Source organism: Nesoenas mayeri (assembly GCF_963082525.1).
Source record: "Nesoenas mayeri genome assembly, chromosome: 2".
Taxonomy (NCBI): Eukaryota; Metazoa; Chordata; class Aves; order Columbiformes; family Columbidae; genus Nesoenas; species Nesoenas mayeri.
The window spans coordinates 2,643,466-2,656,513 of record NC_137543.1 but is presented as its reverse complement, the minus strand read 5'-3'; the positions used below and the strand labels follow the sequence as shown (position 1 = coordinate 2,656,513).

The 13,048-nt window shown below is 47.8% G+C and overlaps 1 protein-coding gene across 2 annotated transcripts in view; it reads right to left on the bottom strand.

Moving 5' to 3' along the window:
- The window catches only part of ZC3H3 (zinc finger CCCH-type containing 3), a 193,782-nt gene that overhangs the window by 53,711 nt on the left and 127,023 nt on the right, over positions 1-13,048 (bottom strand). For both annotated transcript variants that reach the window (XM_080339233.1, XM_080339234.1), the window contains exon 5: positions 3,864-4,057. In XM_080339233.1, coding sequence (XP_080195359.1) covers positions 3,864-4,057 — 194 coding nt within the window. The remainder of the gene's footprint in view (positions 1-3,863; positions 4,058-13,048) is intronic.

The window sequence follows — 13,048 nt, the reverse complement described above, 5'->3', positions numbered from 1 at the left end:
AATGGGTACAAACTGGAACACAGGAGGTTCCACTTAAATTTGAGAAGAAACTTGTTCCCGGTGAGGGTGGCAGAGCCTGGCCCAGGCTGCCCAGGGAGGTTGTGGAGTCTCCTTCTCTGCAGACATTCCAACCCGCCTGGACACCTTCCTGTGTAACCTCATCTGGGTGTTCCTGCTCTATGGGGGATTGCACTGGATGAGCTTTCCAGGTCCCTTCCAACCCCTGACATTCTGGGATTCTGTGTGATTCTGTGATTTGCAGAACTCGGGTGTTTGTTGGTGCACGCTCACCCTGTGGCTCTTACCAATCCTTCGCTTTTTCAAGCTGCTTTAAGTCAGTTTTGCAAACTAAATCCCTTGAAAATTGTTCCCGTTTCCTTCCCCATACTCACAATCCCCTCTGGGAGAACCCCAAGAGCAACGTAGGTGCCCAAATTTGCAAGAATCCTCCCGTCAACCCTTTGGCTCAATCCCTCTCCCAGAAATCACACTCTGGGCTGGTGTTTCAATGCTTGGTCCCAGCCCAGTGGTGGAAATTCATGGACAGGTTAAATCCATCAGCCTTTGCCATGTTGTCTACATAAGACTTTGCTGTTTCCCGGCCACCAGACAGATTTAGAGACTTTCTTGCACTTAGATAAATAAAAACAATACAGTCTGGAAAAAGTATATTGAATATGGCACAGGAAAAGCTGCCTACGAAACAGTTCAATTGTCCCATCATCTCCCATCACCTAAATTAAAGCCACCAATGCACAAACTGGAAATTAAGCAGCAGTTTAAGTCCGTTTTCTTGGTGCAAGGTAGGACCTGCTCAACCTGAGTCCTCCCCAAAAACTTGTTCTTTAAAAAATATCCAATAATTGAGATTTCAGAGTCAACTCAAGTTACTCCAGCACTTCACAATCCTTATTATTCAAAAGCCATTCCTGAACATTTCCTGCAACAGTTTATGTCCATTATTTTTTCGTTGTTCCACCTGGCCACGGAGAAGACATCCTTCCTTTGCTTGGCAGCTCTGCATGAACTTGGGGACCTGCGGTATCTCCATCTGGAGCGGTTTAAAAGACACGGAGATGAGGTTCTTAGGGACACAGTTTAGTGCTAGTGTTGGGTTAACGGTTGGACTTGATGATCTTGAGGGTCTCTTCCAATCATAATGATTCTATGATGCGATGATCTCCCCCTCTTTGGATTGCACAGACCCAAGTTCTCAACTTTTCCAGTCCTTTTGGCCATCGCTTCTCAACTGGCCCCTTCCCAAGGTCTAACTTTACCCTGAAACCTGGTTCCAAAACCAGATCTGCTCCATGTTTTGGGGGTTTCACCCCTTTTTCTTGCACTCCAGCAAGACGTTTCCTGCCTTCGGTGATGGCTTCAACACCCGGGGATGGTACTTAGGGCAGAACCACCCTCAAGGTGGGTTTGTGCAGCTGATTCAGCCACTTCAGAAAATCTCATTGCCATTAGCAAAGCTCTTGGAAAAAAAATCCGACATCGCTGACACCGGGATTTACTTGGTCTACAAACCCCTGCGCTTGCTTTACGGCCTTTCTTTTCCACGTCTCCTTGCCCAGACATAGGGACGAAGCCAAGGAATTAACAGCTCGCAGGTAGGATCGCAGAGTTCAAAACAAGCCATATGGACTCACGCTCCTGAGTGCACACGGACCTATTTGCAGAGCCAGCAGCGAGGAGGACGTTACGGGCGAGTCAAGCACCGGAAATCTGTCCTGAGCAGAGCTGAGTTGCACAAAAATCCCAGCAAACTGTCCCCAAAACACTACCGAGCGTCTCTTTAATGGTCTCAGAAGGGAGATTACCTGAAGGCGACGCTCCATCGGCTCCGTGCCCCCTCGGCCACCGCAGCATCTTCGTCTCCAGCATCATCTGTAAGGCGTCTTTATTTCCCGTCCCCAGGTGCCGAGGCAGCAAATCTGAGGTTTAAGCTAAACCTCCGCTTTCCTACCCACCCCCCATTAAGGATTTATCATCACCGACCAGCCCTTTCCTACTTGCCCCTCATTTCCCTCCCCGTTTTCTCTCCACGAGCACTTTCCATCGGGAGGAGTGATTTTCCTCTTTATTAAGATGTTGCTGTTTGCTCCTAATTTTCCTCCCGCTTTTCAAACTTCCCAGAGCTGCTCAGAATTCCTGCTGATGGCATTTTTGTACCTGCACGAAGCTCCTTCTCTCACTAATCCTGGTTTTTGGGGGTTTAAAACTGCCCCGTAACGCTCACGTGAATTGGGGTGCCGGTGGTTTCAGAACCTCTCAATGACACCGTGCTACTTATTGCATCTTTTCATCCACTTGCCCATCATATATAAAATGACTTTGGCACTAAATTGCCTCATTTTACAGCATCATCCACGAAAATACTTGTCTCTGCACCCTTCATCTTTCCAGCAAAGAAAAACAATAGCACAAAACGCATTGGCTTCGCCTTTCCCAGCTTAACAGTCCCCAAAATACATCAATAAAGCAGTTACGGAGCAAAAATAGTTGACCCCAAGTAGAAAATTAAAACAAAAAACTTGAAGCACAGTTAAAAACCTGGTCTTGCCAAAGTGCCACACTTGAGGCATCGAGTGCAAGACGAGCTAAACCTGGACAGGCTGGAGAGTTGGGCAGGGAAATATTTAATGAAATAGAACAAGAGCAAGTGTAGAGTCTTGAGTCTGGGCAGGAACAACCCCAGGTTCCAGTGTAAGTTGGGGAATGAGCTATTAGGGAGCAGTGTAGGGGAAAGGGACCTGGGGGTTCTAGTGGACAGCAGGAGGATCATGAGCCAGCACTGGGCCCTTGTGGCCAGGAAGCCAATGGGACCTGGGGTGGGTTAGAAGGGGGTGGTCAGTAGGTCAGAGAGGTTCTCCTGCCCCTCTGCTCTGCCCTGGGGAGACCACACCTGGAATCTTGTGTCCAGTTGCGGCCCCTCAGTTCCAGCAGGACAGGGAACTGCTGCAGAGAGTCCAGCGCAGCCACCAAGATGCTGAAGGGAGTGGAGCATCTCCCGTGTGAGGAAAGGCTGAGGGAGCTGGGGCTCTGGAGCTGGAGGAGACGAGACTGAGGGGTGACCTCATTCATGTTTGCAGATATATAAAGGGGGAGAGTCAGGAGGATGGAGCCAGGCTCTTCTCGGTGACAACCAGTGACAGGACAAGAGGCAATGGGTACAAACTGGAACACAAAAGATTCCACTTAAATATGAGAAGAAACTTGTTGGGGGTGAGGGTGGCAGAGCCTGGCCCAGGCTGCCCAGGGGGTTGTGGAGTCTCCTTCTCTGCAGACATTCCAACCCACCTGGACACTTTCCTGTGTAACCTCATCTGGGTGTTCCTGCTCCATGGGGGGATTGCACTGGATGAGCTTTCCAGGTCCCTTCCAACCCCTGACATTCTAGGATTCTGTGAAACTACAAATTTAATTGAATTTAAATGTAAAGCCAGTAACTGCATCAAAACACCTGTTCCGTAGTTATCTGCAGAATGATCCTCCCAGCCTTTTTTTAGGTTGATATTGAAGGTAATTTGATGAGCATCTCAAATACATTTAACCTTGCGGTGCCATTTGAAGCCGCCCAAGACTTTGTTCAGGTTTAAAAAAGAAACAAGTTTAACGGCGCGTCTCTACGAGCTTGAACTAAACCTGAGTTCAGAAAAACCTCAATTTTCTTAAACCTTTTGTTTCTTCTACATGATTCTCCCTACAGCTAGGGATGAGCTTCGGCACAATTGGGATGCCCATCGCCTTTGCATCTGGGCTCCTGTGAGAACCAAGGATGAGTTACATGAATAAGTGGCTAAAATCCAACCTCAGTGCCGGATTTCGGACACAAATCAGCACAAATTCTTGCTGCTCACCTGCTCTTCCAGGGCTCTTGGCGCTCAGATCTCTGCCCCGGCCGGGGGTGCTGGATGTTTTAGAGAGCTTATTCGCCGACACTTGGTACATGACGCCGCCGATGCAGCGATAGCCTTTGCTCCTCCATCTCTGTTGCATATGCTGGGATTTGCCTCCTTGAAGCGACGGGCGCGTTTGGTTTAATAACGGGGACCTGCAAGGAAACAATGAAGTCAAGTTAAGCCCAAATTAAGGAAGATAACGCAAGGCGCTGAGCAAATCCTCAGCTGCCAGAGGTTGGAGGTGACACAGGGAGGAAACAGCGATGCTCTTGCAGGTTCTGATCCCTCGTGATTTACACCAAAATTAAAACAACCTTCAAGATACTGCTTCCCCCATGCAACAAAAAGCCATTTATATCCCGCAGTTACCCACAGAAATGCTGCAGGAGAAGAAAACGTGTTGAAGGTCAGGTCCCCACCCAACCATAGCCTGCTAGGTCACGGCAAAGGGGCTTTTCCCTAAAATCCGCAGATATTTGCCACTGATCCCAATGCTTCTTAACCTGCTGCCTCCAAAACACGATCCAACCCATGCAACCAAGGCTGATGCTCCATCTCACACCCTTGGCTGGCAGCTCCGACCCAGCAGCAACCAGCGAAAGAAATGTGGACGGGATCCCACGAGGGATTCCGCAACGTGGGACCTTGCTTGAGCTGAGCCACGTTTTACGGAGCTCTGCAAGCTTTGAGATTTTTGGTACCATCACTATTATTATTCTGTACTCAAGTTTCATAGAATCATTTTGGCTGGAAGAGATGCTCAAGATCGAGTCCAACCATTAACCCAACACTGGCACCAAACCATGTCCCTGAGAACATCATTTCCATGTCTGTTCATCCCCTCCAGGGATGATGACTCCACCATCCTGTTCCAATGCCCTACAGCCCTTTGGGGAAGGAATTGTTCCCAAGACCCAACATCAGCCTCCCTTGGTGCAACTTGAGGCCCTTTCCACTCAACCTGGCACTTGTTCCTTAGGAGAAGAGACCAACACCGTCCATGCCAAGATTGATATTATTCCTCCCCCTAAATCTGGCTCTTGAAAGCTTTTTGCTACATCCCTGCCTGGGATAATTTGCCATCCCCCATCCATCACCTGGGACCCAAGCGGGGTCAAGCAGGCAACATTGGGGACCCTTCTCCACCTCCCCATCGCTCTCCTAAATCCACAAACCCCGTAACGCGGCAGCTGGATGACAATAGATTCCATTAGTGTTGCCCATAAGGTAATTCTGAAGCATCAATAAGTTCTGAAGTGACATAAATATGTCCCAGAAGGGCTCAGGTGCTACCAAAACCCCCTCCAGTTCGTGACCTGGTATATCCTGCCCCATCCCACCCCCCTCCCACCCATCTCATTTTCGTTCCGATGCCGTTATACAAACAAGAGCCGTTGCAGCCAAATCAAATCTCCTCAAATATCAGTTGTCTTCCCCATTTAGTGCTAATCCAAACAGTAATTTGTTTATGCAAATTAGAGCTCTAATTTTGTATTAGTCCAAACTATGCTCATAATGCTATTAGCAGAACGTATATAAACCGCGCATTACTGGAGAATATCTGTAAATTAAGACCCCGCTATCCTATCAGCAGAATGCAAACCCCGGAGAGCATTACCTTTAAATGAACATGTGCTGCGAAGAAAAAAATAGAAAAGAGAATTGTAAAATGTAATCGTTACATTTCCGAGCGCTTAGCGTGACAGCCGATTCATTTCATCGGGCTGTTGCCACTGGCTACCGAGCTCGGAGAATTGCTGCCTGTATTTCTTTCATTTTTGCAGAGGGAATCACAGAATCTCAGGATGTCAGGGATTGGAAGGAGCCTGGAAAGCTCATCCAGTGAAATCCCCCCATGGAGCAGGAACACCCAGATGAGGTTACACAGGAAGGTGTCCAGGCGGGTTGGAATGTCTGCACAGAAGGAGACTCCACAACCTCCCTGAGCAGCCTGGGCCAGGCTCTGCCACCCTCACCATGAAGAAGTTTCTTCTCAAATTTAAGTGGAACCTCTTGTGTTCCAGTTTGAACCCATTACCCCTTGTCCTGTCACTGGTTGTCACCGAGAAGAGCCTGGCTCCATCCTCCTGACACTCCCCCTTTATATATCTGTAACCATTAATGAGTCCCTCCTCAGTGTCCTCTTGTCCAGCTCCAGAGCCCCAGCTCCCTCAGCCTTTCCTCACACGGGAGATGCTCCACTCCCTGCAGCATCTTGGTGGCTGCGCTGGACTCTCTGCAGCAGTTCCCTGTCCTGCTGGAACTGAGGGGCCACAACTGGACACAAGATTCCAGGTGTGGTCTCCCCAGGGCAGAGCAGAGGGACAGGAGAACCTCTCTGACCTACTGACCACCCCCTTGTAATCCACCCCAGGTACCATTGGCCTTCCTGGCCACAAGGGCATAGTTCTGGCTCATAGTCATCCTGTTTTCCCCAGGACCCCCAGGTCCCTTTCCCCTGCACTGCTCTCTAATAGGTCATTCCCCAACTTATACTGGAGCCTGGGGCTGAACCTTCTCCATTTTGGAGCTGTTGTATTTTTAAGGTTGAAAAATGACCAACTAGGTGGCCTCCAAGCAAGGCTTCTGCAGAATTTCTGCTCATGTTGCTGAAGCCTCAAGTGCCACCGAACTGAAGTTTCAACCAAGGGCTCAGCTAAAGCTCACCGGAGGTTTCACTGTCTCCATTTCCACCTTCTAGGTGGTGGAAGGGTCCTAGGAGGGATGTCCCCAGACCCCTTCAGCCTCCTCGGAGGTTCTGCATCAGCCCAGCTCCTCACCTGGAAACTCTCTTATCTAAAAAGTCAACATTAATAGGGGTTAACCCGTGTGAAGGGCCCCAATAGCCCACCTTAAAGATCTCCCCACATTTATTAATTCCCCTTTAACCCCAGAGGTTGCCTTCTCCACTCTTTCCTCCCTAGAAACTGGAGGTGCAATTTTGCAGAGGGGTAAACCCAAGGGATGTATCCCACGGCTGGTGGGACCCCATAAGGTCATTGTGGAGGTTCCCGATGCAAACACAATGGGAGAGAAGATGCCGCTCACTGGGAAATGGTGACGATGCTTCGCAGGGAATTTCGGTAGCTGAACGCACCTATTGGCCAATTTTGTTATTTATAGAGTATTATTTCACAGAATCATAGATTCGTTTTAGTTGGAAAACACCCTCACGATCATTGAGTCCAAATGTTAACCCAACATTGTCACTAAACCATGTCCCTAAGAACCTCATCTCCACATCTTTCCAACCCTCGAGGGATGGTGACTGCACCAGTGCCCTGGGCAGCCTGTTCTAATGCCCAACAGCCCTTTGGAGAAGAAATTTTCCCTAATTTTCAATCTAAACTTCGACTGATGCAACTTGAGGCCGTTTCCTCTCATCCTCTCATCACTTGTTACTTGGGAGAAAAGAAAAACACCCTCCATTTATTAGAATATTTACGATATATATTATTTTTCATGTTGATTAGAATATTTCTTATATTTACATATATTATAGGAGCCATAAGAGATTTAAAATTGCAAGTAAAATACGTTTTATATCAAAAAATCACGGTGGAACCTGAGCCGGAGGGAAACTTAATCGCCCAACCTTCACCCGCCGGAAACCTCTATTTTCCTCTTAAGCCAAATTGTTGCTCCCAAACGGTTGCGTAGCCCCAACACAACCATCAATGTGTGTCCAAAGCCTCAACACAACCATGGGTGTGTGTCCCCCTCTTCGTTAGTGACATCCGACCCGGTGGCCGCGGGGGCCAGCCGCTTGTAACAGAGGGCGAGAAGCCGCGTCAAACGCCCTGTCGCTTTTCATCGGCGACGGTATCACAGCTCTCCGTTGAATTGTTACCCTAATGGAAAGGACGGCCTTTGGAAATGAACTGTATTGAGAAAAGAGGATAAAAATTAATGAGATAATAGCCAGGCCAAGGACCTGAAGAATACGTCGGGCCCTCGACACGAAGGGCTTGTAATTCCCTTTCTGCCGCACAAGCCCACGGATCTAAAGAGTCCTTCCGTCCGGCCAGAAGACTCGCTCCGGCAGGAAATTTCATTAACGCTGGAAAATAGGAAAGGTATTAAGCGTGGATAATGAAGGCCAGAGTGTGAACAGTGCCTTAAGATAGTCTTCTTTCTAGCCTTTGTAATGGGAGGCATGAACTTTCCCTTCAAATCCATTTCTAATCCATTTGAAATACTACAGCAAATTATCTTCCCTTCAGCCCGAAAGCGGCCAGCCAATTTACTCCGAATAGAAGTGACAATGCTACAGAATTTATCGCCATAACCTTGACTACACAAGGTTGAGGGTTGTCTTTCCCCCACCTCTGGGGTGGACAGGGGAAGGAAAGTTTTTAATGAAAAGGGGGTAGAGGGACGCTATAAAAATGTTTAAAAACAGCACTGTAACCATCAAAGGTCTATTGGCAATGCCAGGGATGAGCATGACGGGAAAATCGCAGTGTCTTGTACTAAAAATGTTGAGGAGGGAGGTCCTGGGCTGGTCAAACATGCTGGAGGTTGAGATTTGGGCTCTTCCATTGCAGCCCGTGAAGCAGAACCAACTTTGTCCGAGTTGGCCCGTTTTCATGCTGATGCTTTGGAGATGCTCATGTTGACCAAGTCTGATAATTCTCACTCTCTTTCCCATGATTAAACATCAAGCAGCTGTGTCCTTCATAGAATCACAGAATCATTTTAGATGGAAAAGACCCTTACCATCGAGTCCAACCATTAACCCAGCACTACCAAGTCCACCACTTCCCTGTGTCCCTGAGAACCTCATCTCCACATCTGCTCAACCCCTCCAGGGATGGTGACTCCACCACTGCCCTGGGCAGCCTGTTCCAATGCCTGACATCCAACAGACCAGTAAACTCAAAGCAAAAACTGGGCCAAGAGGGAGAAAAGGGCTTAGCAAGACAACGTGAAGACAATGGTCAGTTGATGCCCAACTCAATGCACCTTCCTTGCCTCCAACCACAGCGAAGGTGCTCAAAATGGAAGAAAACCACCAGAATTTCAGCCAAGAGCCAGCAAGAGCCGCTACCGAAATATGTTCCCCCTTAAATACAACCAAAAAAGAAGGATTTCGAAGCCAATGTGGAAATTGAGCAACAAGAATGACTCACCCCACGGGGACCCAGAGCTGCAGAAGATGCTCAGATTCAACACCCTTGCATACTCAACACACGAGACCACCTGCTCCCAAAACCCCACATGACCGCAGAAACACACCCAGATTTGAAATATTCGAGGAGCTGATGTATAGAAATGAAACACAAAACCAAGAGCAGAGCAAGAACATCCCGCCAGCGTTTCAGCCAGCTGAGACCAAGAGGATTTCTTGGCGCTGGCGGCAATACAAGTGGCTTTTGAGGATGGTTTTCTTTTACTACTGGATATCTTCTTTAGGCTTGGCTTATATATATATATATATGTTTTTAAGTAATCCTTACATAGTAAGAAATCACATTTGCATGCTGGCATTTGATTCCTGAGGAAAAAGCGGATCATAACTGATGCTCTTGCATCGGTTTGCCCATTAAAATGTTTGATTTATGGAATCTGTATCAATATTATTGCTTTCTTCTTCAAAATAAAAAGGTCAAATCTCAAACACTTTCTACTTTAAGACTTGGTCTATTGAAAGAACCTGGTTTGAATTATTCAAATAATTTAGTTTAGTATGACATTAGAGGTTTAAAAAGTGACTGAAAATTGGACATAGAAACGCATGTGCCTTCTTCCAATATACAAGCAAATACAGGGGATTCATCAGTTTTTAATACATAGTGACCAGCAATAACCTGTTAATTTATCCATAAACAATCCTCTACTTTCAATAATGAGTTCTAATTAGGAAACAAACACTTTAAAAAACTATTTTGGTTCAATTGAATCGGAATTTCCATTCAAATGCAGCTTAATGTTAAGCTCAAAAAATAATCCAGCACAGATCTCATTTACCATTTTCAAAACCTGGCAAAAATTATGAACCTCAATGAGTACCTATTTAGCAACCTAATTATCTAAATAAAGATGTACCTACCTAATAAATCCTCCTGACCTGCGAAAGAGAAATAGTTGCAAGTATAATATAATGGTTATCAACCAACGAGAATAAAGGTTCCGCCAAAAAAAACAGCTGGTGAATAAAGATGGAGAACAAAACTAGACCTGATGATTGAAATCAAGGGTTTATATCTCATGGATTTAAATTCTAATTAACCTCAGCAATTAAATCAGAGTGAGCCGTGACAGTGCTACATAGCCATATGCAAAGGGCTGAACTAATGGGGACGGGATTGCTCACTCGGTGGGTAGCGCTGAGGTGTGATGGTGATACAGTGGAACAGGAGATGACCAGTCACCATGACACGGTCCATTTGTGCCGGTTTTGGCAAGACTCAGCTGCTCACCCCCCTCGGCAGCCCCGGTGGCATGAGCTCCTTTCCTCCCCTGGTCCTGAACATCTTTACGTGACACAAAAGCCCTTGAGGTGCTGGAGCGAGTTGAGAGAAGGGAACGGAGCTGGTGAGGGGCTGGAGCACAAGTGTGATGGGAGCGGCTGAGGGACCTGGGGGGTTCAGCTGGAGAACAGGAGCTGAGGGGAGACCTTCTGATCTCTGAACTGCCTGAAAGGAGCTTGGAGCCAGGGGGGGGTCGGGCTCTGCTCCCCAGGAACAAGCGCCAGGAGCAGAGCAAACGGCCTCAAGTTGCGCCAGGGGAGGTTGAGGTTGGATCTGGGGAACAATTTCTTCCCCAAAGGGCTGTGGGGCATTGGAACAGGCTGCCCAGGGCGGTGCTGGAGTCATCATCCCTGGAGGGGTTGAACAGATGTGGAGATGATGTTCTCAGGGACATGGCTTAGTACCAGGGTTGGGTTTATGGTGGGACTTCATGATCTTCAGGATGTTTTCCAACCAAAATGATTCTATGGTTCCATGTGCCATGCTCAGCATCACAGAAGTTCTAACACCAACAGAAATCCACCACGACCGTCAGCAAACAATACCAACTGCCTTCAAAATGCTAATATTTTCTCCATCTATTGAAAAACTTTCAGCTTCTCCTGCGTGCTGTTGCCAACGCTGTTATTGAAGCTATCTAAATGGATTTCTTCTTCACAGTTCAGCCCATTACTTCATCCTCCAATCAAAACCACCGCTGTCACTTGGAAAAGACCTTTAAGATCATTAAGTCCAACCGTTAACCCAACACTGTCAAGTCCACCTCTAAACCATGTCCTTAAAAACCTCATTTACATGTAAACTTCTTGCAGTGACTTCTCCAAGGCACTAAACTGATGTGGAACATTTTCTAGAAACACCTAATGGTTTGGGTTGGAAGGGTTCTTTGAAGATCCAATCCACCCACAGATGCACCAGGAACATCTTCAACTAGACCAGGTTGCTCAAAGGCCCATCCAACCTGACCTTGAACACTTCTAGTGATGGGGCATCCACAGCTTCTCTGGCCAACCTGTCCCAGTGTCTTTGTAAAATTCAAGTATTTTCCAGTTGTTCACCCAAAATAAAGTTGATACCGGAGCAGCTGTGCTGAGCTTCATTGTGAAGGACCAGACCAGACCATGGGAAGACAAGGACATTTCTGAGTGAGCTGCAGGAGTGTGGGCAGCAACAGTGACATCCAATACTTCAAACCTTACACAGTTTAAGAAAGGAGATGGGACACTTCTGGGAAAAGACCAGGTTTGGCGGCTCAAGGAGGGGGAATTACAGTGCTGGTGAACCCCAAAATCAGCTAAAGTAAGCCTGACACCCCAAGGATATGTCCATGGGGTGCCTCTGAACCCGGCTTTGCCCGGATGGCTCTGCTGGTGTCTGGGGGCAAAGCCAAATTCCCCATCCCCAGGAGCCAGCCAGGAACCAGCCCAGATGAACTGGAGCGGGTCCAGAGAAGAGCAACAAGACTGAGGAAGGGACTTGAACACAAGCCCTATGAGGAGAGGCTGAGGGAGCTGGGCTTGTTTAGTCTGGAGAAGAGGAGGCTTAGAGGTGAGCTCAGCACTCTCTAGAACTACCTGAAGGGCAGTTCTAGCCAGGTGGGGATTGGTCTCTTCTCCCAGGCAGTCAGCAAGAGGACAAGGGGCCATCGGCTTCAACTCTGCCAGGGGAAATTGAGGCTGAAGATTAGAAAGAAACTCTTTACGGAGGCAGTGGTCAGGCATTGGAATGGCTGCCCGGGGAGGTGCTGGATTCACCAGCCCTGGAGGGTTTTAAACTGAGACTGGACATGGCACTTAGTGCCATGATCTAGTCAATGGACTGGAGTTGGACCAAGGGTTGGACTTGATGAGCTCTGAGGTCTTTTCCAACCCAGTCCATTCTGTGATTCTGTGAACTAAGATGAACTAAGGAAGCTTCTTCCTTGGGCTAGTAACAGCGGAGAGAACAGAAGAACCAGTAGAAATTCTTGGGGGTTCCTGACCCGTTCATAGAATCAGGCTCTCCTCTGCTTTTCCCCAGTTTTTCTCATCCTTTTCTCTAGACCATTTTCATCATTGGAAGCTGAAGAACCAGGAAAGCGATGAGATCCACACAGAGTCCTCATGTCCAAGACGCAGAAGGACACGTCTCCTTAAGCAACACCTTTGAGTTTTCACAGGTGAGAATTGACAGGTTTCCAAAAATCTCCAGCTTTTCACCCACTGTGAGTGTCAACTCCCCAAGGTAGTGTCACCCAACGGTGCACAGTGACATGCCGGTGCACAGCCAAGGCCACCAGCACATCCGACAGCTGGTTTGGGGACAACCCTGGACCCTGAAGAGCAGCCAACATATGTTGACTCTACACCCACCCCAAAAATACCCCAGCACCAGCTCCACTTGGGCTACAAGAGTCATTCAACACCCCCTATTTTGGCCATGGTTTTAAATACGTCATATTTTCATTCTGTGCAAGAGCCACATTGATCCTTCTTCACCACCCACAAAGCTTCAGAGTCAGAGACAGAAACGTCCCCAGTGTCACAAATCCTGCTCTGAGCTGGGGATTAAAAACTGGAGCATTAGGCCTGTAAAAAGGCCTAATTAAGCCTGCAGGAAAAGACACAGTTTGGGCTATGCGTCTCATAAGCAACTCAGGCGTCAGCTCGTGTCTTCGTTTTCCCAAGAGCC